This window comes from Leishmania martiniquensis, chromosome 31 (assembly GCF_017916325.1).
Source record: "Leishmania martiniquensis isolate LSCM1 chromosome 31, whole genome shotgun sequence".
Taxonomy (NCBI): domain Eukaryota; phylum Euglenozoa; class Kinetoplastea; order Trypanosomatida; family Trypanosomatidae; genus Leishmania; species Leishmania martiniquensis.
In genome coordinates this window covers 1,120,653-1,141,053 of record NC_090166.1, presented here as the reverse complement: position 1 = coordinate 1,141,053, position 20,401 = coordinate 1,120,653, and the positions used below count along the sequence as shown (strand labels likewise).

The 20,401-nt window shown below is 59.6% G+C and overlaps 3 protein-coding genes across 3 annotated transcripts; all 3 read left to right on the top strand.

The window, feature by feature from the left end:
* Nucleotides 1-532: 532 nt before the first annotated feature.
* On the top strand, nucleotides 533-3,277 carry LSCM1_01525 (uncharacterized protein; the record flags this gene model as incomplete). The annotated part of the gene is made up of 1 exon (XM_067319132.1): nucleotides 533-3,277. One exon carries the CDS (start codon nucleotides 533-535, stop codon nucleotides 3,275-3,277), a length of 2,745 nt encoding a protein of 914 aa, XP_067176411.1.
* Nucleotides 3,278-8,498: 5,221 nt separating this feature from the next.
* LSCM1_01524 (uncharacterized protein) lies at nucleotides 8,499-12,278 on the top strand (the record flags this gene model as incomplete). The annotated part of the gene is made up of 1 exon (XM_067319131.1): nucleotides 8,499-12,278. One exon carries the CDS (start codon nucleotides 8,499-8,501, stop codon nucleotides 12,276-12,278), a length of 3,780 nt encoding a protein of 1,259 aa, XP_067176410.1.
* A 3,982-nt stretch (nucleotides 12,279-16,260) lies between these two features.
* Nucleotides 16,261-19,008, top strand: LSCM1_01523 (uncharacterized protein; the record flags this gene model as incomplete). The annotated part of the gene is made up of 1 exon (XM_067319130.1): nucleotides 16,261-19,008. The coding sequence occupies one exon, from the start codon at nucleotides 16,261-16,263 to the stop codon at nucleotides 19,006-19,008; it is 2,748 nt and encodes a 915-aa protein (XP_067176409.1).
* Nucleotides 19,009-20,401: the final 1,393 nt, after the last annotated feature.

The following is a 20,401-nucleotide window of genomic DNA, read 5'->3' as shown; positions in this document are numbered from 1 at the left end:
GCAACCCGGCACAGTCCGAAGGCGCTGCTTCTGGTCGCCTTTCTACCCCCCCTCTCCCATATTAGAGCTGAGTATCCCTGGTCGATGGCCCTTCTCCCTATCCGTGCCGCTCGATCTCTGCATTCCTGTCCTGTATTAACCCTGACTCGCCTTCCCATCACGTCAACACACTCAACATGAAGCGATTACCTTCAGCGAAACGGGGGGCGACCATCCGCAAGGTCCCGGCACGCCCTCACCACATTTACAGCGCACTCGTGCTGTTCTGCTCCCCCACCCCTCCGGTCAGCTTTGGCGCACACCTTTCTTTTTACAGGAGCTGCACAGAGCACCTGAGTACGGAAGCGCCTCGCACCTCTCGATGTGCGGCGCGAGAGCGCGTTCTCGGTCCTCCTCCTCCGCTTTCTCTTCCCTCACCCCCTCCGTTTGCAGTGGTCCCCCTCTTGCGGGGCGAGCCGGCGCCTCCCTTTTCCCATAGGCACCCTCACCACAGCTGCGCAGCAGCTGCCACGGGTGAGGCGAGGGGTACCCGATGCCAGCACCAGGCACACCTCACCCGTGCAAGCGGTTCGGGACGTTTGGCGACCCTGACCGAGAGCTCACGCAGGCGGAGAGGGAATTCTACGCCAGTCTCGCGCGCATCCGTAAAAGGCGCGGGCCGGAGAAGGAGAATGAGCCAGCGGACGAAGAGCGCCAGGAGGACACGCAGAAACGAAGCGACGGAAACGGGACATTAGGGGAGACCTCTGTCAGCAGGCGTTCCTCGCTCGGCAGGCGTCCTGTGACGCCAGCTGCTGTTGTGCCGGGCAGTGCGCTGCTGGGCCCCTACGCTCTCCCGCGCGACAACCGTCTCGCCGTCCTCTCTGCCTTGGGGCTCCCGGATCGCAGTCTTCCGCCCGTGTGGGAACCAAATCGGCACGAGGCCCGGGCCCGCTCCGCGTCGGAGGGTAGGTCGGACTGTGTGCCGCACACGCCAGAGCGAAGGCGTGGCTTTGGGTTTCATGACCGAGAAGCTCAAGAGAATCGCTATAGGCCTGGGGACTCTATTCTTCTCCCGTCGCGCTATAAGAGTGCATCGAGTAAGGAGACCACGCCACGTCGGCAGCGCACACGACTCGCTTCCGAGACCACAGTGGCATCTGCCAGCAAGTCGGCCAGCCGCGCTGCAAAGGCGCCTCTGGGCATTCGGCTCTTGGAAAAGTTGTCTCTGAGAAAAAAGCGACACGCGCCGCCTGCATCGGTGCACAAAGGCCCCACGCGCGGCGCCTCCGATCCGCCCCGCAGAGGTGGCAGGGGTGCCAGCCGGAACGTCTGTCGCGTTACGGACCTGGGTGACGATGAGATGGGCGCGGAGGAGCGCATCAATCGAGCACTTGGCGCGTTCCACCGCGAGTACGACAGAGGCGGCTCCTTCATGATCGACGGCTTGACAGACGAGCAGGTGCAAACACTGGAAGAGCTGCTCGAGAGGTGGCGTAAGCGGCGTAGTGAGGCCGCGGCAGCGAACGGCAGCGCGTCTACGTCACCAACACGGAACCCCCTAACGGCTGGCGCTGCGCGACGGCAGCGCCTGGCAGCTCCGGAAGAGCAGCAGAATTGGCGGATCAATACTGATCCATCGGTGAAACAGGAGGCCGAAGAGTCGGCTGCGACGAGGAAACGAGCACCTCCGGGAAGCTCCTATAATACACGGGCATCCGCCGGAAAATCGGCGACCGTGGCGGAAGAGGCTTCACCGGCAGGGTCACCGGCGCGTCCACTGCTGAACAAGTCAACTGCAAGAGAAGCAGCAGCAGCGCGCACGTCCTTGCCTGTGTTGAGAACGGAGATGGCCCGGTCCGCTGCCTCACCCCCCACGGCGCGGCCACTCCCAACTCTAAATGTCCATCATGTAGCCAGTCACGCACCTCGGGCCTTATCTGGGACCAGCAAGCCGGCGAGACGCCACAAGCCGGGCTGCATTTTTGGACGGCGCCGAGGAGGGTGTCCCTCATGTATTAGAAGAGGCAAATTCTTTGGTAGCTTTCCCTGCATCGGCGGTCAAGCAACGAAGGGCGGGATAGCAGAGAAGAAGGGCCTTCGATCAGGACCGAGTGCTTCGAGAAAGGAGGTCCACACCCAAACAAAAGACCCAGGCAGCGCTGTGCTGATCGAGGAGGGGTGCCGCCTTGAGGAGGAGCTCATGAAGTCGGTTGAGCGGGAGAGACAACGCGCACGTGCGGCATGGCACAAGGCAAGGGCGGCCGCCTCTGCCGTGCTCAGCGGTACAGCGGCAGATGCAGGCAGCGCAGTAGGAAGCTGCTCCTCTCCGATCAAGAATGCCGCCGGCGCCTCTGTTGCCTCCACGGCTCGCCCGAAGGCTGCCTCTGGTGCGGGTGCGTCCACCAAGGAAAGGGAAAACTGGAGAAGCCACTCGGTGAATCGCACAACACTGAGACGCAGTGCTGATACTCGAAGCGCATCAAGGATGCTGCTGTCAACTACTGAGCCTAATTGCTCCAGCACGAGCGAGTCAGGACGCAAGCGCAGCACTGTGCAGGCACCAATGCGCTCGTACTTCCGTAGCGAGGCAATAGAACGCAGCACTGACAACATGCCAGACGAAAGCACACTATCCGCTCGACGGGCCATTGTGTGTGTAGGCGCCGGCGCCGACGGCCTCTCTCTCACACACCTGGGAGAGCCGAGTAGGTCTAGGACTCGCTGCTTTCCACCTCATCTCCAAGAGCTTGTCATCGCTTCGTCCTTGACCTCGACCCTCTTGTGCGAGCCGCCGTCTACAGAAGGGTCCCGAATTATCTCGAGTCCCTTCAGTGGCGTGGACGCTTCATCTACTGTGAACCACTGCAGCACGGTATCGTCTTTCTCACTGGCGGAGGACACAGTGGAGACAATACTGCTGGAGTACCACAAAGCAGGCTCGTTTTCGCTGAACCAGCTACATAAAAATGCCGGCCAACGCAGCGATTGGAGCTGTCAGGGATCCAACGCGGATGGCGATACGATAGAGTCACTCGCATCCCCGCCTGCGCGACACAGCACATCTCGGCAGCACGCGCAAAGCGGTGCACCGGCGCATATGATGTCTTCTGGAGTCGCAGCTAACACCACGACAGGCGACGATGCCTTTGATGCCAGCAGCGGCTTCGACGTTTTTTCACCCCCGACAGATTGCCGACGCGGCCTTCTTCCACCGCATGAAACGACGACGAAGACACCGACGTCTCCATCTTTGATGGAGGCGTCGCTGATTCCCTTCTATGCGCTTGCAAACTAAAGCAGCGGAAAATATTTATCCATCTAATAAACCATCGACGTGTCGGCTTCTGCGTTCGTTGCGTGCGACTACCGCTATTCTATAGGCGTAGAGTGGGTGCGTGGAGGGCTCTTTATTCTTTTTCTTCTCCTCTTTCCGCAGCATTACGGGCGGGGACGGACGTGCCGCCTCCTCTCTCTCTCTCTTCCCCTCCCCCACGTCGGCCTCTGTCGTCACTCTTTTCTGCGCTGGATGCGCTTCCTCTTTTGGTCTTTTTGAGCGCATCCCTCTATTTCTCTTCTCTGGTTGTATGCCCTTGCCTGCGTGCACCGTACGTGATGCCTGTCCCTCCCCCTCCCCTCCTCCGACCTAATCCCACCCCTATGACCCATCCCCACCCCCTTCCCCCTTCTGTTCTGAAACGTTTCCGCTTTGATCACGTTGACTCTGCAGCCTTTCTCTGTCTTCTCTCCCCTCCTCTCCCCTTTGATGGCATTTTTTGTCGTACTCCCTCACAGCGTCAGCGTCTTTTCCTTTCTCTGGTTGTTCACTCCGCTGCTCTCCTCCATTCTTCGCGTGTGTAAGCGTCTTGCGTTCAGCCGTGCGTTGTAGGGCAGTACTGTTGTCTCTGCTTTTCAGCTTTTCACGCCGTGCTCCGACCCCACCCCGCCCTTCGGCGTCCCTTGGCGGTCTTGCACCTTCCGCATCACCGGTGAACCACAGCACAGCTCCTCCTCCCCCCTCCCCCACTCTCGCCTCTCACGCATTTGTACTCTCTGCCGGTAAGCCCTGCCACAATCGTTTCTTTCCTCGGGGGAGGGGGAGGAGGGTTGAAGATTGTACTCCATCCCTCCCCCCTCTGCCTGCTCAATGGTGCCTTCTTGTCACGAGTCCCGCGCCGTCCACCCTTCCCCTACCCTCCTCCACCCAGCCCCACCGCCCTCTCCCTCGGCTCCCTTACCCCTTTTTTCCGGCTTCGATGCGGCGTCTATCACCCGCTTCGCTCATCCCTCTCTCTCCTTCGCCTTCGCTTTTCGCCCCATTGCATGAGAAGGGCGTGAAGTGGTGTCTTCAGCGCATGTTCTTTGGCCCTCGCTTCCTCTCATTCACTTCCGCGCCGACGTCAAGACCTGTAAACGGGAGCACCCCGTGCGAGGCATGCGGCATGTCCTTCCATCGGGCCTGGGTGCGAAGGGGCCCGGTGCGGCGCGGATGCCAAAAGCGCGGCGACAGTGCGCTGTACTACGCCGTCGAAGCCTCGAGACTCCGATGCGGGGCGCCTCTGCAGCTTAGTGCCGATTGCTGCTGCGTGAGGCGGCTGAGGGAGGAGAGGGGCGGGAGCGCGGCATGCACGTGAAGTGCACCCTGCCCCGTGAGGTGTACGGCCCGGCTTGAGCGCGGAACAGGCCGTGGTGGACGGCGAGGATGGAGAGGTGGGGCAGCAGAGGCGGGCAGGCTGCGGCTGTGTATGCGCGCCACATCGACGGATTCGCTGGTGGTAGAAAGAAGCTCTGAAATGTGAAACGCTGTGGTTGTCTGCTGTACCTCGCTCGCGCTGAGGTGAGTGTAGAAGACGCGCTGGACAATGCTTCAGCCCAGAGAACATGTGACGTGTTCACATCACCCAGAGAAGGAAAGAAGAGACTGTGTTCGTGCAGAAGTGATCGCTCTCTCCACGACCGTGGCCAAGCCTACGTTCCATTGTCCGCAGTAGTCTCCTATAGAGATGCACATTCGATTGTGTATGTATGTGTGCGTGTGTGCGTTGGTTTTCGTTGGTGTGCGTTGATGTGTTCTCTTATTGCGCGTGTGTGCGTTGTACGCCATTAACCATCTGCTCATTAGTTTGCCGCTTGTTCTTTGGTGAACGTGTCTCCGGCTGCCTCCTCTCATGGAGCCCCTCTCACAACCGCCCATGGACGCTTCCCGTCCGCTCTCGAACGTCCCGCATCCACTCGCCCGTCTCCCTCTTCCATCCACACACACTCCACCCCCTGCGAATGGGCGTCTGCGCATCTATTGGCGTCCCTTTTTCCCTTCCGTCTTTTCTGTATCGCTGCTGTGCAGCTGCCTGGCCTCCTCCTTCATCGTGGTGCAGGAGCCCCGCTGAACGACGTGGGCAAGCGTTTTTACGGCGCCATCGTAAACGCGGCTGCGATGCGGCACAAGGTAGCAGTATGGGTGGCGTCGCAGCAGCACATATCCTCACACAAACGTGTTTGCTTTTCTTTTTCGCGCGCGTCTCTACAGGCCGAGAATTCCTACAGAACACACACACAAAAAAAAAGAGAGAACAGTTTTGTCCGTGCGCGTGCGTCAGTGTTCGTTTGCGTTGTCGTCGTGTGCGTTTCTCCGTGGGCGCCTCCCCTTTTTTTTCGCCTTCGCCACGCGCGTATTTGTATCTCAGAAGCCCAAGCGGCTTGTCGTATGCGTATGGTATGGGCCTCGTGGGGCTGCACCCGATGCGCTATCCTTACGTCGGCAGACCGCTCTCCTTTCTTACGGCCGGGCATCCACACGCCTCCTCCTGTCCCACTCTGTTTTCTTTGGCATTCTCTGCGCGGCACCCTCCCCCCACTCTCTGGCGCGTCGTTTAGCCTTCGTTGTGGTTTGGGGTTGTGTCACCTGGCACGTCATGGAGCATCGATCTTTGTCTACCCGGCGGGTGGTCCTCACCTTTTTGTACCCCTTTGACGGTGTCCCGCATCGTCAGGTGAGCGCTCGAACGGAAGCCACTCAACGATCGATCAAATCGGTGTCCTGCTAAATATTGTTCTCCCTCTCCTTCTCTCTTCTCCCGCCTCCATCTCTCCCTCCCTCTCTTTCTGCATTCGTCATGAAATTTATTCCGTCCCCCTCCCCTCGCGCTTTCATCGTCGTTTGTGTATCCTCACGCCTCACTGTGTGGCCCGGCTCTGTGCGCATTATGCTCCACTTTGGCGCGTGCTCTCCTCCTCGATGTCCTGTTATCTCCTCCCTCCCTCTTTTTTTTCCGCGCCCTCTTTGTTTTGTTGTCGTCTATGTTATCGTCTGTTACCGGCGTGGTGGTCGCACCGCCTTCGCTACTCATCCGCTCGCAGGCGCACACGCCGATTGTATCTGTACGCTTCCAATGTGAGCATCGCCATCGCACCGGTTCGCTTTGTCATGGCGGGTCCTTTGATGCGTGCTCGGCCGCGGAAAGACAACAAAAGCGCCGGCCGGTGTACGTGTGTCGCCAAGGAGACACACGAACACACACGCACAGATGTATATATATATATGTATATGTGTGTATATGCCTGCAGATATATATATATATGTATATATTTATGTTGTTCTCGTTGGTCAGCATCTGTGCTCCAAGGCGTGCTGCTCGTCTGCACCTCTCTCTCTGTCCCTCCTTGTCTTCTTCCCGCGTGCCCCTCTACTCCTACCTGCCGTAGTCCGGCCCGCCCCTTCCACCCTTATGTCTACGCCGCACTCCGTGTCGCTGTGAGCCTTCCAGGCTGCCTCCTTTGTATGCCTGCGCTGACTACAGCTTCGCGTGTTTTGCCATGTGTGTAATATCTTCGCTGGCTACGCTCCGCGCTCTTATTATTACGATTGTGTGTGTGTGTGCGTTTACCCTTCCATTGAGGCCATCTCTTGGGCCAGTCGTGTGTTGTGCTCTGCTCTCTCTCCTCCCCCTCTTCGTCCCCCTCTTTTTCTGCTATGCCGCTGCCCTGCACTGTTTCCTGTCGGCGGTCATCACGGGAGAGGAGCATCACTGAGAAGAGAAAACGAAACGCGCCCCTGCCCCTGCCCCTGACCCCCCCCAAGATGCCTACACACACACACAGCGCTGCCTCACCCCTCTCTCCTCATGCCTCCGCGTGCTCTCCCTTTCAGAGTAGGAGGGGGTGGGGAGGCAGCGGTGTTCAAAGACTCAATTCTCCGCCCGTGGCAAAGGTGACGGTGTGTGCGATTCAACTGCCAGCCAGATTTTCTTTCATTTTTTGTCCAAAGCCGCGTATGCGCTCGAGGCTGCCGGTCGTGACGGGCCCCTCTTGTCTTTCATCAGTAGGATTGTCTCCTTTATTTCTGGTCGCGCACAACGAGAGTGCCCTCTTCGGCACGCACGTCCCTCCCTTTTCCCCCTTTACACAATCAACTCTTCTGCACACATCGGCCTCATGAGCAAGTGGCTGCTGTGCATAAGCAGACGGCACACATTCCGCGCAAGAGTCGATCCGCTTCTGATGGGCTCGCTTCGTTATTTCCTTCTCGCCGCTTTTTCGTGCGCCATCACGCGAACGGCCTCCTCTACCTTTCCTGTGTCTCGGGTCTTATAAGAATTTATGATTGTTGATGGAAGTGTGTATTTTTTGTGTGTGTGTCTGTGTTTATGCGCTCGCCTTCGCGCTCTCCACTTGCGAGGGGGTGGTGCCCTGGACTTTGCTGTCTCTCATACGTTTCTTTTTCCTCTTCGCTCTCTGGTGCGTATATGTCGCTTACGTAGCTGGGCGTGTCTGTGTCTGTGTGTGTGTGTGTGTACCCGCATGTCATAACAGGCCTGCGCTAGAAAAAAAAGAGAGCGAATTCTGCATTGCCTCTGTGATTTGTCAGGAGAACGCATCTCTTCCCCAAGCCCCGACCGCAGCCCCGCAGGGGGGAAGGGGAGGAGTGGGGCTTCAAAGTGAGGCAGCAGCAGAGTTCGCTGGACGAAACGAAGAAGCATTCTTGAATCTCGGCCTTCCGCTCCTCGTGTTCGCCCATCCACATGCCTTCTGCTTCGGGTTATTTCGATCCCTTCCGTGAGCCTTATCTCTTCCATCTCGCCCATCTCCTCCTCACCCCTGACCTCGCACGTGTGCGCCACATTTCCCTTAACGGACGGTGCTATTTATGTAATGTTTTCTTCTGCGGAATGTACCAACGCTCGCGGGTGGAAACGTCCAAGAGTGCCACAGTGCATGCGCGTGCGTCAGTTTCGCTTTCTCCGAATCCCCTTTTTCTTTTTGTGCTCTCACCTCACTTTCGCCGCACTCGGTGACGTGTCATTGCGCGCGTGCCCGCCTGTCAACGCTCATTCGTTTTTTGTTTTAGCCTTTTGGCTATCCTTCCCTCTTCCGCTTCATCCGCCTTATCCCCCGCCCCCACCCTCTCTCCTCTCCCTCTCTCCCTCGGCGTCCTTAGCAACTCCTTGCTTGTGCGTGGCATTGCCCTTTTTTTTCGCTTGCGAGCGCATCACTCCTCCAGTCCACCTCCTCCGCACAGCACGATGCACCGTAGCCCTTCCGTCGATGCACTGCTGCAGCAGGTGGAATCACTTTCTCACGCACGCCGTTGCGCAACGCTCGTGCAGTTTGGTCGTGGCAGCATCACCCACACAGAGGGGGAGTCGTGCGATGCTCAGAATGTGATTACCGCACTCGGTGCGCCGTCGCAGGTGCACTACCATCGTCTTCTTGCCGCCTTCGCGCTGTGTGGCGCGTTCGCAGAGGCCCGCCGCGTCGGACGACCCGTGCCGGCCGACCTCCTGGTGACGGCGTCGTCGCTTCTGGAGGACTCGGCTCTGCCCGTGTCACAGCTGCTGATAACGTCCGTGTTGGCCGAGGCCCCAGACGATGACCGGCAACGCATAGCGATGGCCATCGAGTTTTCGAAGACCGCGCGAATCCCTCAGTTTGAGTGCCTCGTCAAGCGACTCGCGCGGAGGAAGCAGAGACAGATGCTCCTGCAGCTGTACGAGGCGCAGAGGGGGGCCAACCCCATCAAGCAGCAACTTCTGATTGGTTGCTTGGGCCCGGAAGTGTTCGAACAGCAACCAAAAGAGGTGGAGGCTGCTCTGGGCCCTGTGGCGCTTCGTCTGCTGTGCCGGCATCATCCACAGTGGATAGGCAAGTACTTGACGGCTCTGGTGCAGGAGCAGATGAGCCTCAGCAACGCTGTGGATGCGACAGTCAAGGAGCTGGTTCAGAAAGCGCTCGTGCTTCTCGCCAGACGCGGCGCATCGAAGGACGGCCTCTCCCTTTTTACCTCCACAGCGCACCTTCTGGGTCTCGATGCGCACGCCGTCAAGAGCATACTGGAGCGCTACTACCTATCCGCCTTCCCGGTGGAAATCGGCAGCTATCTTCTCGAGGGCGAGGGATGGCACATGCTCGAGGCTTCCTCCTCCTCCCTGAGCTGCTCGATGTCGCAGCGTGCGTGGAAGCGTCTTAAGGGGCGCACGGATCTCCTCTTCCGGCTGATGGACAAGGAGGTCCTCTGCAACGCGTATACCTGTCTGTCGAAGATGCCTGTGGAAGCGCGGCACGCGTACTTTGCGCGGGGTTACGAGCAGCTTGAGAGCCCCAATGGAGTCGTAGATGTTAGCTTGATCCGTTACATGCCATCGGCGACGGAACGCGCAGCATTGGCCCACCGGTTCTACAGCCACCCAAAGCTCCGCGATTTTCCGTCGGAGCGCATCGACTACCTCTCTCTCCTGCCCTTCCCTGAAGCGATCCTGACCGGGAAAAGCTATACGATGAACAACGACGCGAGGATACGCGGCCAGGTGATTCAGGCGTGCCTCGCATCCCTTCAGTACTATCCCGAGCACCTGCCGGCTGCCCTCGAGTTCTGTGCACAGCGACCAAACGAGCAGGACCTGTGGCGTTTAGAAATGCTCCGGGCATGGGCTGCGCTGCCAAATGGTTTCTGGATGCGTACAGCCGCACATGTGGCCGACGACATGCTGCGAAGCAGGCTCGCGCAGCTCATTCAGGCCGCCTACAGCGCCAAAGACGTCTCCGACGGAACACTGCGAGAGCTGGAGAGGCTCCTCTGCCGCCTCGTCGGGCCGCAGACAAGCTTTGCTGTCCCCCAGCTTGCCGCGCTTATTCGCAAGCGGCAGGAGTTCAGTCTCGGTATGTACGACCGGGACGTCTTTAGCGGTTTGGCCCAGCGGTACCCCCACGCGCTCCCTGTAGTGGCGGCCGCACTGCTCCCGCTCACGCTGTTGCTGCTCCGCAGCGGACACGCGTACTCGTGTAATGGTATTTTGCGGTCCTTGCTGGACAACCAAGCCGTCGCCAAGGTTCTTCTGCGAGAGACGTCTGCGCCGAGCACCGGTGAGCCTGCGACTCGGTCCATCGTGCGCGACACGCTAAGAGCTCTCATGTCCTCCACAGACGCTGATGCCGCAAGGAAGTCGCTGCAGCTGTACGCTAAGCACTTTGCAAAAGAGCTGGCGGTTGAGCTTCCGGACCTTATCGCAGCAGAGAAGGACTGGGGCATGGTGGAAGACGTGCAGCGCCTGGTGTGTAGCGTGCTGCAGGGACCGCTGCTAGATACGCTCGTGTCACCCATGGAGGAGATTCCTACCGGTCGCTTCTATAGACGATGCGGCGATTCGACCCCAATGGTGCGCGTGCTGCCGCTGGAGAAGACACACCGTTGGACGTCGCGCCAGCAGATCATGTACGCCCGATCGTGTCTGCAAGCCATAGGCGCACCGATCGCTCTGCCGCTATTGGAATACGGCAAGTTTATTAAGATTCTCGCCAGGCTTCCTTCCGTCCCCGTCACCACGAGTTGGACAGATGCGCATGGCCACGCGTGGAGCTTGATTACCCTGGCAACAGAGCCGCATCCTGAGCACGGGAGGCACGCTATGCGGCTGGCACTACAGGCGCTCGGCCAGGTGAGGGGTGACGCCACAGCCATCCAAGTGCTACAGAATGCGTTAGGTGTAGCGGACCTATGCGTGGACGCCCTTCGAGCTCTCGCCACGACGCTGCAGTGCGCCCCCACGGCCGAGGCGGTGCGCATCCTTGAGCCACTCCTCACAGGAAAACAGGTGGCGGCGCAGAAAGAGGCGCTTCGCCTTCTGGGCGCGAAGCGTGACGATGTGGCCTACGCGCGCATCGTTCGTTTTGCCAAGGAGTGTCATCTGCCTATGCCAACTGAAGCGAGCGGCGACCATAGTGGCGGCGCGGCACCTTCTGCATCGCCTGCCACACCCTCCTCGGCAACGGTGGGGGCGGCGACAGCTATGCACCGCGACGTGCGGGCCGCTTTAGTGGCTGCACTCGTCCACTTTCTCGACAAACCGCAGGTGTGGACGTACTTCACCTCCATCGTGACGCAGGACTATGTCGCCGTGCAATCCGCGGAGGATGCCGAGGAGCCTGTGGCTACCGACATGGAAGAGAGCGAGAATGATGCAGAGGATGCGTGCACCGGCACCTCCTCTGAGGGCGGAGAACCGGCCATCACCCCCTCTTCGGCGGCTTGCGAGGAAATGACGACCGTCCCGTGGCGAGCCCTCCGGCTGCCATGGCAAGTACGGGAGTACCAGACACTTCTTCGGCGGCTGCTCCGCCATCCAGTGCACGACGTTCGTGTCGCGGCACTACACAAGCTCGCCACCGTACCTCCATACGATGACCTGGTGCTGTGCCAGGTGGCTGCAGATTACCTGGACGAGTGCACGTTGCCAGACATGGCTCAAGCCGCGCTCAAGTGTATGCTCCAGTGCACCGCCGAGGGAGCGGCTGTCGTCATCACTTCCGCCATCCTCGCCGTCCAGCCGGACGCTTCACTGCAGTGTGTGACTAATGAGCTTTGCGGCATCGCGAAATCCGCCGGGGTGCAGGAGAAGAACGCATTGCGCACCATTGTCGGAGCTCTCGTCGAGAAGCTCATCGCAGCCCGTCGCCAGCCGACCATTGTGGTCTCGCTGATTTTCACATTGGACACCTCGGAGTGGACATCGCGCCTAACGGCGATGGAGGCAGCCGGGCTAATGCACCCTGGTGCAGCAGCAGCTGTCATGAATGCAGTGCAAGGCTACGACACAGCCATCTGCAACATGGATGCAGCAGAGAGCCTGGAGCAGGGGACGCTGAGAAAGCACCCGTCTGCCCTCATGCGCCGCCTCGGTTTAGCTATTCTTGTCGCCGCAGGCGAGGAGCGTGGCTGGAGTGAGGAGCGCAGAGAGTCCCTAGAAACGTACTGCGACGACATCGACTTGTGGGTCTCCTCCGACGCGCGTATTGAGCAGCACCACTGAGTGACGCTGAGCTCGAGTAATGCCGGACATCTTTGCCCGCGAACTATACGCCGCCAGGTCACGTACACCTCTGAGCGTGGGTGGGTGCCTCCCTCCACTCCCACCCCTTCAGGCATCCTCCTCTACAGCCCCCCTCTTTTTCCCTTCCTCATCGTGTGAGGAATGGCAGCGGTCTCTCCCTCTCTCTCTCCCCTCCCGCCGATATGACGTTTTCCGTTCCCCTTCATCGCCATACTCACGCGCTCATGCACAGATGGCGACAGCGGAGGAGGAGTGCATCTCCGTACGTGGGGTGTCTTATGGGCCCCGTTTCCTCTCTATGGCGAAGCGAGGAGCCTGCTGACGGGCCTCTGTGTACCGAGGCGGGCTCTTTGGCCTCGACGGAACAGCCCAGGGCTGGTGCTGTGTGGAAGAGAAGAACGCCTCAGAGAGCGCGTCTATCGGCTGACGGCTGATCGCTCCGACTCGCCTAATGTGCACACCCGACGGTGGCTGCTCTGAGGTGACGCGGAGCGCCATTCTCATTATTATTCTGCGCTAAATGCAGTGGAATCGTTATGGACTGCGCGTCGCCAAGCGGAGCGGGTGCCTTGGCACCGCTGTAGTGCGAGAGGCAGAGAAGCTGTGGCTGTATGCGCATCTGTTCTCGCTTGTCCGTGTCGAATCGATCTCCTCGAGAAGACATTTATGGCAGTCGCTCCTCTCTTCATTCTGGCAGGATTGCCGTCGTCACCGCTGAGTTTGGCAGAATGCCCCTGCGTGGCGGTGTACGGCGGCCGGCTCCTTTGGCCGGCATGTCAGCGAAGCGCACACGTGATACGAGATGCATGCATTACGCGACCGCGCATGCCCATCCATCGCACTCTCTCCAGCAGCCGCACCGATCGCTTTTTTTTGGTGGTCTTGCCAGTTTGGCTTTCTGCCTGTTTTTCTTTGTTGTTTGGGGGGATACCCTCGCCCTCCCCTCTCCTCAGAACGGCATGTGCAATCGCTCTTTTTTTTTTGTGCTGGAAGGGGGTGCTTTCTTCGATTTATACGAGCGCGAAGTGGACTTCCTCCTTCCCAATGAAGACAACCTGAACGAGCATGTGGGTCAACGCCTTTGTTGTCATGAGCGCAAACGCCTTACAGAGGTATACGATTCGTGGTGAGCCGTCGATCCTGTACACGCCACGCGGGGAATGGGGGTCGGCCGCTCACTGGGTTGTTCACCCGCCCTGTGGGCTGAGAGGGTCATCCTTTTTTCTCCCGTTTTGACGCCAGCCGGACACTCTGTTGCGTCGCTCGCTTGTCTGGCAACGCCGTGTGAAGCACCCACAACAACTCCGTCATGTCCATGGCCATGAGCCCCCCTCCCCTTCCTCCTCTTCCCCCAGCACCGCATTGCTGCGGCCCGTCCGTCACCCTCCCCTCCCCTCCGCTCCCCTTCTCCCTTTCGTTGATTCACCTCCGTCTCCCTTCAACACACACACATATGTGCATAGAAAGAGAGAGCACACGTCTAGCGGTGAGGAGGCCTTCTTGGAGCGTTTTTCAGTGTCTCCTCTGGCGGTGAACACTGCCTTCCAAGTGAAGGACGCAAGCAAAGAAAAAAACGTGACCGCTGCGGACCTTCGCGACGGAAGGCGCCTGTGGGCCGTGGGACTCTCGGCCGGCCCGTGCGTGTAGCGGAATCAACGCCCCCTCTCAGCGCTTTCCCTTCCCCTTCCTCCGCATACCATCCGCACGTTGCGCCGCCCTCTCCGCTACAGGACAGGTGTGAGGAGACCGCCCTCGTCAGTGTCTGTGCGCTCTGCCTTTCCTATTCTCTCTCTATATATATTTTGGGGGGGCCCTTTCCATTCAGCATCACGCCTTTCTGTGGACGCCTCCGTCACACCCTTTCCCCTCACCGTTGCGCTCGGCGGTGGCGTGTGTAAGGAGCGTGTGTGCCAGCGCTTCTCTCATATTAGTGCTGTCGTCGCGTTCGTGTTTCGTTCGCCTGCACGCCCCTCCCCTCATCCCTCGCTCTACCCCCTCCTCTGCCGCTTTCCACGTTGGTCTTTGCTGTTGCTTGTGGGTCGTCGGTGAGTGCGCTCCCCCCTCCCCGACACACCTACACGCACACACAAACGCACCTGGTGACCTGGACTTCCCTACTGCTCCACGAGGCCAGGGGTTTTTTCGGGCCACCGTTTCTCCGACTCGCCCTCCCCCCTCCCTCATCCCTGAGCCATTTTTCATATTTTTTTCGCCGCTCTTCCGCTCCTCCCGTATCCTTTTCACTCATCCACCAACCTCAACGCTTCCTCAGCACCTTATGATTTTGCCGCTGGCAGCGGTTGTGCTTGTGAACACCTGTGTGTGTCTCTCTCACTCACTCTCTTACGGCATCACGTCATAGTGAGCTCTTGCCTGTGTGTGAGTGTACTGCTTGCTCCACTTTGCCGCCCTCGGTGTCTCACTCGTCCCACGTTTCAGCTACGCGCTGTGGTTTCAACATCACTGTCGATTGTTCTTGACATTCTTTTTACTTGTGTGATCCGAATCTTTTGCGAGTCTCGCGCTTCATGCTTTCTCTCTTTGTGTGTGTGTGTTACTGTCTTTTCTCTTGTGAACGGCCCCCATACGGGGTATGCAGGTGACCCTCCGCTCACTCTCTCTTTCTGCCCCTCGTAACCTCGCCGTGCTGTAGGCATCATTGGTGCGACGCCTCGTCGCGCTATGTGTCTTTCCCCACCCTTCTTTCTAAGTCTCTCATTGTGTGCGCTTCCGCTCTCTCGGCGCATTTTCTACCGCCTTTGTGTGGACTATTTTGATGTGAAAGTGTGCGACAGAGGTCTCCGTCTCGATCCTCTTCTCGTTTCGCTCAAGCCTCAGACTAACGGCAACTCATAAGGGCTAACAGGAAAAAAAAGAAGACTGTGCTTACGGCCTCCTCTTTCTCTGTGGTTGCCCGTGCTCCATTTCCTGTCATTGTGTCTGCCGTCTTCCCTCCCCTCCCTCCCTCGGTCATCTTTTTTTTTCTCTCCGTCTTCCTCCTCCTCCTCTCTACCCAGTATTTTAGCTCAGTTGGAGCACAGCCCGAAGCGTACCACCAGCCTCTCCGCACGCAGGAGACTGTGCGTAGCCTCGGCGAATGCAGTACAGATACGCGCGGTGCCTGTGTGTGCAGCTTACGTCGGCCCTTCTCATTTTTTATTCCGAATCTCCTTCCCGTGCATCGCTTGTGTGTCGGGCCCCTTGAGTAGCGTCCTTCCCCTCTCCCTTCCCTGATATCCTCCTCACCCCCCCCACACACATACACCGTCACGCACCTTCCGACGTGGTGTGCATCCGCCACCTCACTCGCCTCCCTTCTCCCGCCTGACTGGCGCACACTGGATAGTGTCGCCTTCTTCCCAATCCATCGCTTTCCCTGCTCACGTCCGCAGAGCTTTTCAGCTGCTTCGGCGCTTGAGCAACGCACGACCACATATATTCACTGCGCTTCACTCGTGCGGCGGGCGCGGGGGGGGGGCATTTTCGTGCGTGCGCGCGCTCTCGTCTGCAGGCGGTCGAGGGAAGGAAGGGATCTCCTTTCGCTCTTTTTCTTTGCCTAACGTTTACTTGGCCTCTCACAACAGCGCAGCCACCCGCTGTGCACCTCGAGTGGTGCGCTTCGAGGCCCTCCCGCGCCCTTCGTGTGACGCGGTGGCATTCGTTCGGCTCTCCACTGCAGCGCCTTTGCGGGGTTCCTTTCCGTCACTATTTGGCAAGCGTGAAGTTTTTTGTGTTTTTTTTTGTTTGTTTTTGCGTCGGTGACGGCTGTGTGTTGGCGCCTGTAGGCCTTCGAGGCTGACGCGAGCGCAAAAAGAAGAGACGAGGAGCCGCGCGTACCTCGCCGGACTGCTCAAACGGCTCCTCCTCGTCTATCGTCGCTGAGAGGCTGAGAGGCCGGGGGGAGGGCGTGATGCAGGCGAAGCCCAGACCGTCGATAGAGGTGCCAGCGTCGCCTTACCTCATGACTACGCCTGTCGCTCTTCAGAGCGGAGATGAGGTGCGGCCAACGAAGAGCAAAATCAGAGCACCGAGAAGTCCACCAGTCAAGCTCCCCCTGGTGCCGTCGAATCAACGGACGGACGACATTGACGTCAAGAAGACCTCTACGACGGCCCCCTGGTGCGCACGAAAGGCCTCAAGTCGGAAGGCGAGCCGGCAGGACGATCACAAGAAGCCCTCATTATCGCCACTCCGTTGTCGAGGTGGCAGCACGTCCCTTGCGCTGCGAGGATCAAGATGGCAGGACGTGGGCTCCAACAACGGTGGTGACGCTCCGATCTTGACAGATTACGTACTCGAGTCCAGCTGGGCCAGCGCATCCGGGGCTCCTCCGAAAACCGAGACGAGCGACGGCGGGTACTTCTTTCCAGGGTGGAGCATTAACAGCGAAGTAGCGTTGGCCCTCGTTGGACCGCTTTCTCCTCTCAAGCATCCCTCCAGCGAGCCCCATCGCCATCCGCGTGATGCTGCCAGCCGCAGCAGTGGCGGCAGCGCCGTGCCGCACATGCCAGAAGAACTCCGCGGGCCCATGGAGATGAGTAGCAGCTGGGCACTTCAGTCGCAGATGTCACGCCGACGGGGCGCCGGCCCTCAGGCGGCGCAAAGGCAGATGAGCGGCAGCAGCGCCGTCTCTAGCACAGTCTTCGGCGACTCACAGTGCTGCATGGAAGGCAGCCACGCTTCCTCGCTCCGATTCAGTGGGCTCTGCAAGCTTGCGCAGCAACGAAACGAGCAGCAGCAGCAGCAGCAACGAACGATGGCGGGCATAGCGCCTCCACGCCTTAACCCCAAGCACCTCCATCCGATGCTCCTCATTGGACCGCTTAGCGATCCTTACCGGGGCACAGTGGGCCGCTGCAATGCTTTGCAGCCGATGCGAAGCCGACTTAGCACCGTGGGCGGGGCTGTTCCCGCCACAACGAGCCCGTGGGGAGACTCCTCGAAGTTCCGAAGTGGCAGCATCGCAAACCTGAATAGCGGCCACACAGGCGATGCGTCGCCTCTCCGCGCGCCGCACAGCTCTCGGGCTATGGGCGAGGCCTCCCTTCCAATGCGGCCTGCTATCAGCTCTCTAACCGCGTCTCAGTCACCATTGCAGTCCTTCTTCTGTGCATCGATGAGTACGCGTTGCCGCACCGGCATATGCAGCGCCGACAAAGGCTTCAATAGGGAGTCCATGAGGTTACCGTCCATATACGGAGCCGGCAATGGTGGCGACGCGGGGAGCTCCCACTGCTGGGGAGAACAGGAGACGGGTGCTGCCGGTCAAAGTGTCGCAGGTGGCGGCTATCACAGCTTCTTTCGCTCCGCCGCAGGGCCCCTCCCCGTTTTTGAGTGTGATCAGAATGGTGACGGAGCGGGTGATGCCGAGAAGTCGTCACGGCGGCGTGACACGGGCCACTCCCTGTACGGCTGCATGCGTGATGAGGTTGCCGTGGCGTTCAGCTCCTCGTCGGACGAAGAGGGGGAGGAAGAGGGGGGGGCGGGGGAAGAGGAACGTGGGCGACTCAAAAGGGGCCAAAGCGACGGAGTCGCAACGGGCCCTCGCAACGTCGCCGCTGCACTTCTGCAGGGCGAATGGATGTCAGCGCGGAACTCTGTCGACGGCCGCGCGTTCGAGTCGGCGGGGCAGCTGGCACCCAAGTCCAGCAAGGTGGGGGCTGCCTTTACAAGACAGTCCAGTCTGTTCGGCAGCAGCGGCCGGCATGGTGATGGCGATGCCCACAACAGCAACAGCGATTCTCAGGCGTTAACCAGGACAGGCTCTTGCCAATGCTACCCGCGTGGCCGTGAAGGTACGATGAACGCGCGTAAGTGGATGATGGAGGCTGGCAAGGATTGGCTGCCCAACAGAAAGGACGGCACTCGTGGAGATGGCGGCAGCGACGACGGGGACAGCGCGGTGGAAAAGAACGACAACGTCGACGGCGACGATGACGACGAGCACCAGCAGCGCATTTCTCCCACCGACTCTTCAAGATGTGTCTGTCTCGAAAGGACGGCGCACGACACCGACATCGACTTCCAAAACATGGAGGGGGTGGGGCAAAGCAGGGCGTGCAGTGATGAGGATGCGGATGAGGGCGGCGATGGCGAGTGCGGTCCAGAGCCTCAGTCACGACACAGTGCCTTAGAACATGTTGTGTCTGGTATGAAGAGGCTCTCTGGCCTAGGCGGGGCCGACAAAGATGTGGCGGTGCAAGGAAGGCAGTTTTCTCTGCATGCCGCCCCTTTGCTTCCGTTCAGCGGTGGTAGTGGTGGTGGCGGAAGAGGCGGCAGCAGCACGTTCCGAACGACTTGCCTCGCAGTTGCATACAACAGCAGACCTGCTGTCGCTCACTATTGCGCACCGCCACCACTAGCGGCTACAATGCTGCCGAGGGGCTATGCAGGCTGGTCCACTGGGTGTGGTGCGCGTGCAGCGGCTCATCTGCGTCGCTGCCACGGCTGTCAGCAACGGTGTCCCTCACCGCCGAAAGAGGACGACTGGCACGAGCAGCTCACCGACTTCATATCACCACCCACCACAGCAGGCAGTTGCGCGTGCACGACTCCCTCTTCAGGCGCTGCCCTGGCGACTTGCGAGTCCCCATGCTTCATTTACCGGCAGACGGTGACGACCGTGGCGGTGCACGAGCTGCTGGGCCTCGACCCCGAGTCCGAGATCCTTCGCGTCAAGTCACCCGTGTGGGGACTCTTGCCTCACTAGCAGGCTACCCATTCTCCCCCCTCGCATGGATTGCCCCGGGGGGGGCGCAGTGAGCGCCGCTGGCAAAGCGGTGAAAGCGGCTTGCGCAGCTGGCTGGGATGCCGCGGCGGCGCGCCTCCCCCTTCTGTTTCGCCCTCCGCTCTCTCTCTCGCTGCGATGGTGTTAGCCTTCCGCGCTCCTCTCTCACCACCGCTTCGCGGCACACCCACCGTGTCCGCTTTTTGTTTCGGCCCCTCTCTGTCGGCATCGGGCGCTTGCTCTAGACCTTCCCCCACCCCGCACACACACACCACCCCTCCTCTTCTTGTCCTTTGATACGCATGTGCATCTCTGCCCGTCGCGCCGTTGTATTGCTCGCGGGATGGGCCCCAGCGGCGGCCCCTCTGCCCAGAGCCGTGGTTCATCGTTTTCCTCCAGCGCCCGCGGACTTCTGCAGGACCTCAAACCACCGCCTGCGGGTGTTGTGGGAGGATGGGAGGCACACCAAGAAACGAAATCGGTCCAGGCAAAGGGGGCAACGGGGCGAGAAGCGGAAGGAGTTCGACCCTCTCAGCTGGAGAAGCTCTCTCATCGCGCACGCGCTTTCTCTTTCCCTGTGTTTATCATCTCGTACTCAGCGCCTCGAGAGTGCAAGGCTGTGGAAACGAGGTGCTCAGAGGTGCGCGGGCGCGGTCTTATATGCCACCGTGTCTCATGAGGTCTGTGTTGATGGCTGCTTCTCTTCGCCGTCTTGGTTTTTTTTTCGCGCCCTCCGCCGTACTCTGGTGTGAGGCGGACACTTCTTCCTTCGTCGCCGTGTGTGCCACGCCTTGAGTGCAGTGGCCAGCGCCGCGGATATCAGGGTGCCCTTCAGCGTTGCCTTCGGTTGCCGTCACGAGTCCCTTCGTCTGACCTTCTGGACGGCCCAAACAAGACAGCCGCCGAAAAGGCCGCGCTGCGACACTCATTGTCAGTGGTGCATCTCATAGGCACACACACACATATATATATACATATATATCCCTTTCGTTTCTCTCTGTGGAACGCCTGCACGTACGCGTCTTTCTAACCCCCTCGCCCATCCTGTGCCTTTCCTGATCCCTTCACTGCGGCACTAAAGACCTCTTTCCTTCCTCCCCCCTCTCTCCTCTCTCCCCCCGCCCCGCCCTGCACCCTCGCACATATGAAAGCAGATGCGCCCATCGAGAGAAAGAGAAGGCGGCATCGTCGTCGACACCTTTCCCTCTCTATGCTGCCTTTATGCTGTTGCTCATCGTTGAGAGCTGTCTGTGCTCTTCTCTTGTCTCCCTCCCCCGCCAGACACACACGCACACGCACACACACACATACACCTGCTTGCTGTCGCCTCGTATCATTAGAATACGGCCCTTCCGATTCCTCTCTCTCTCCCTCT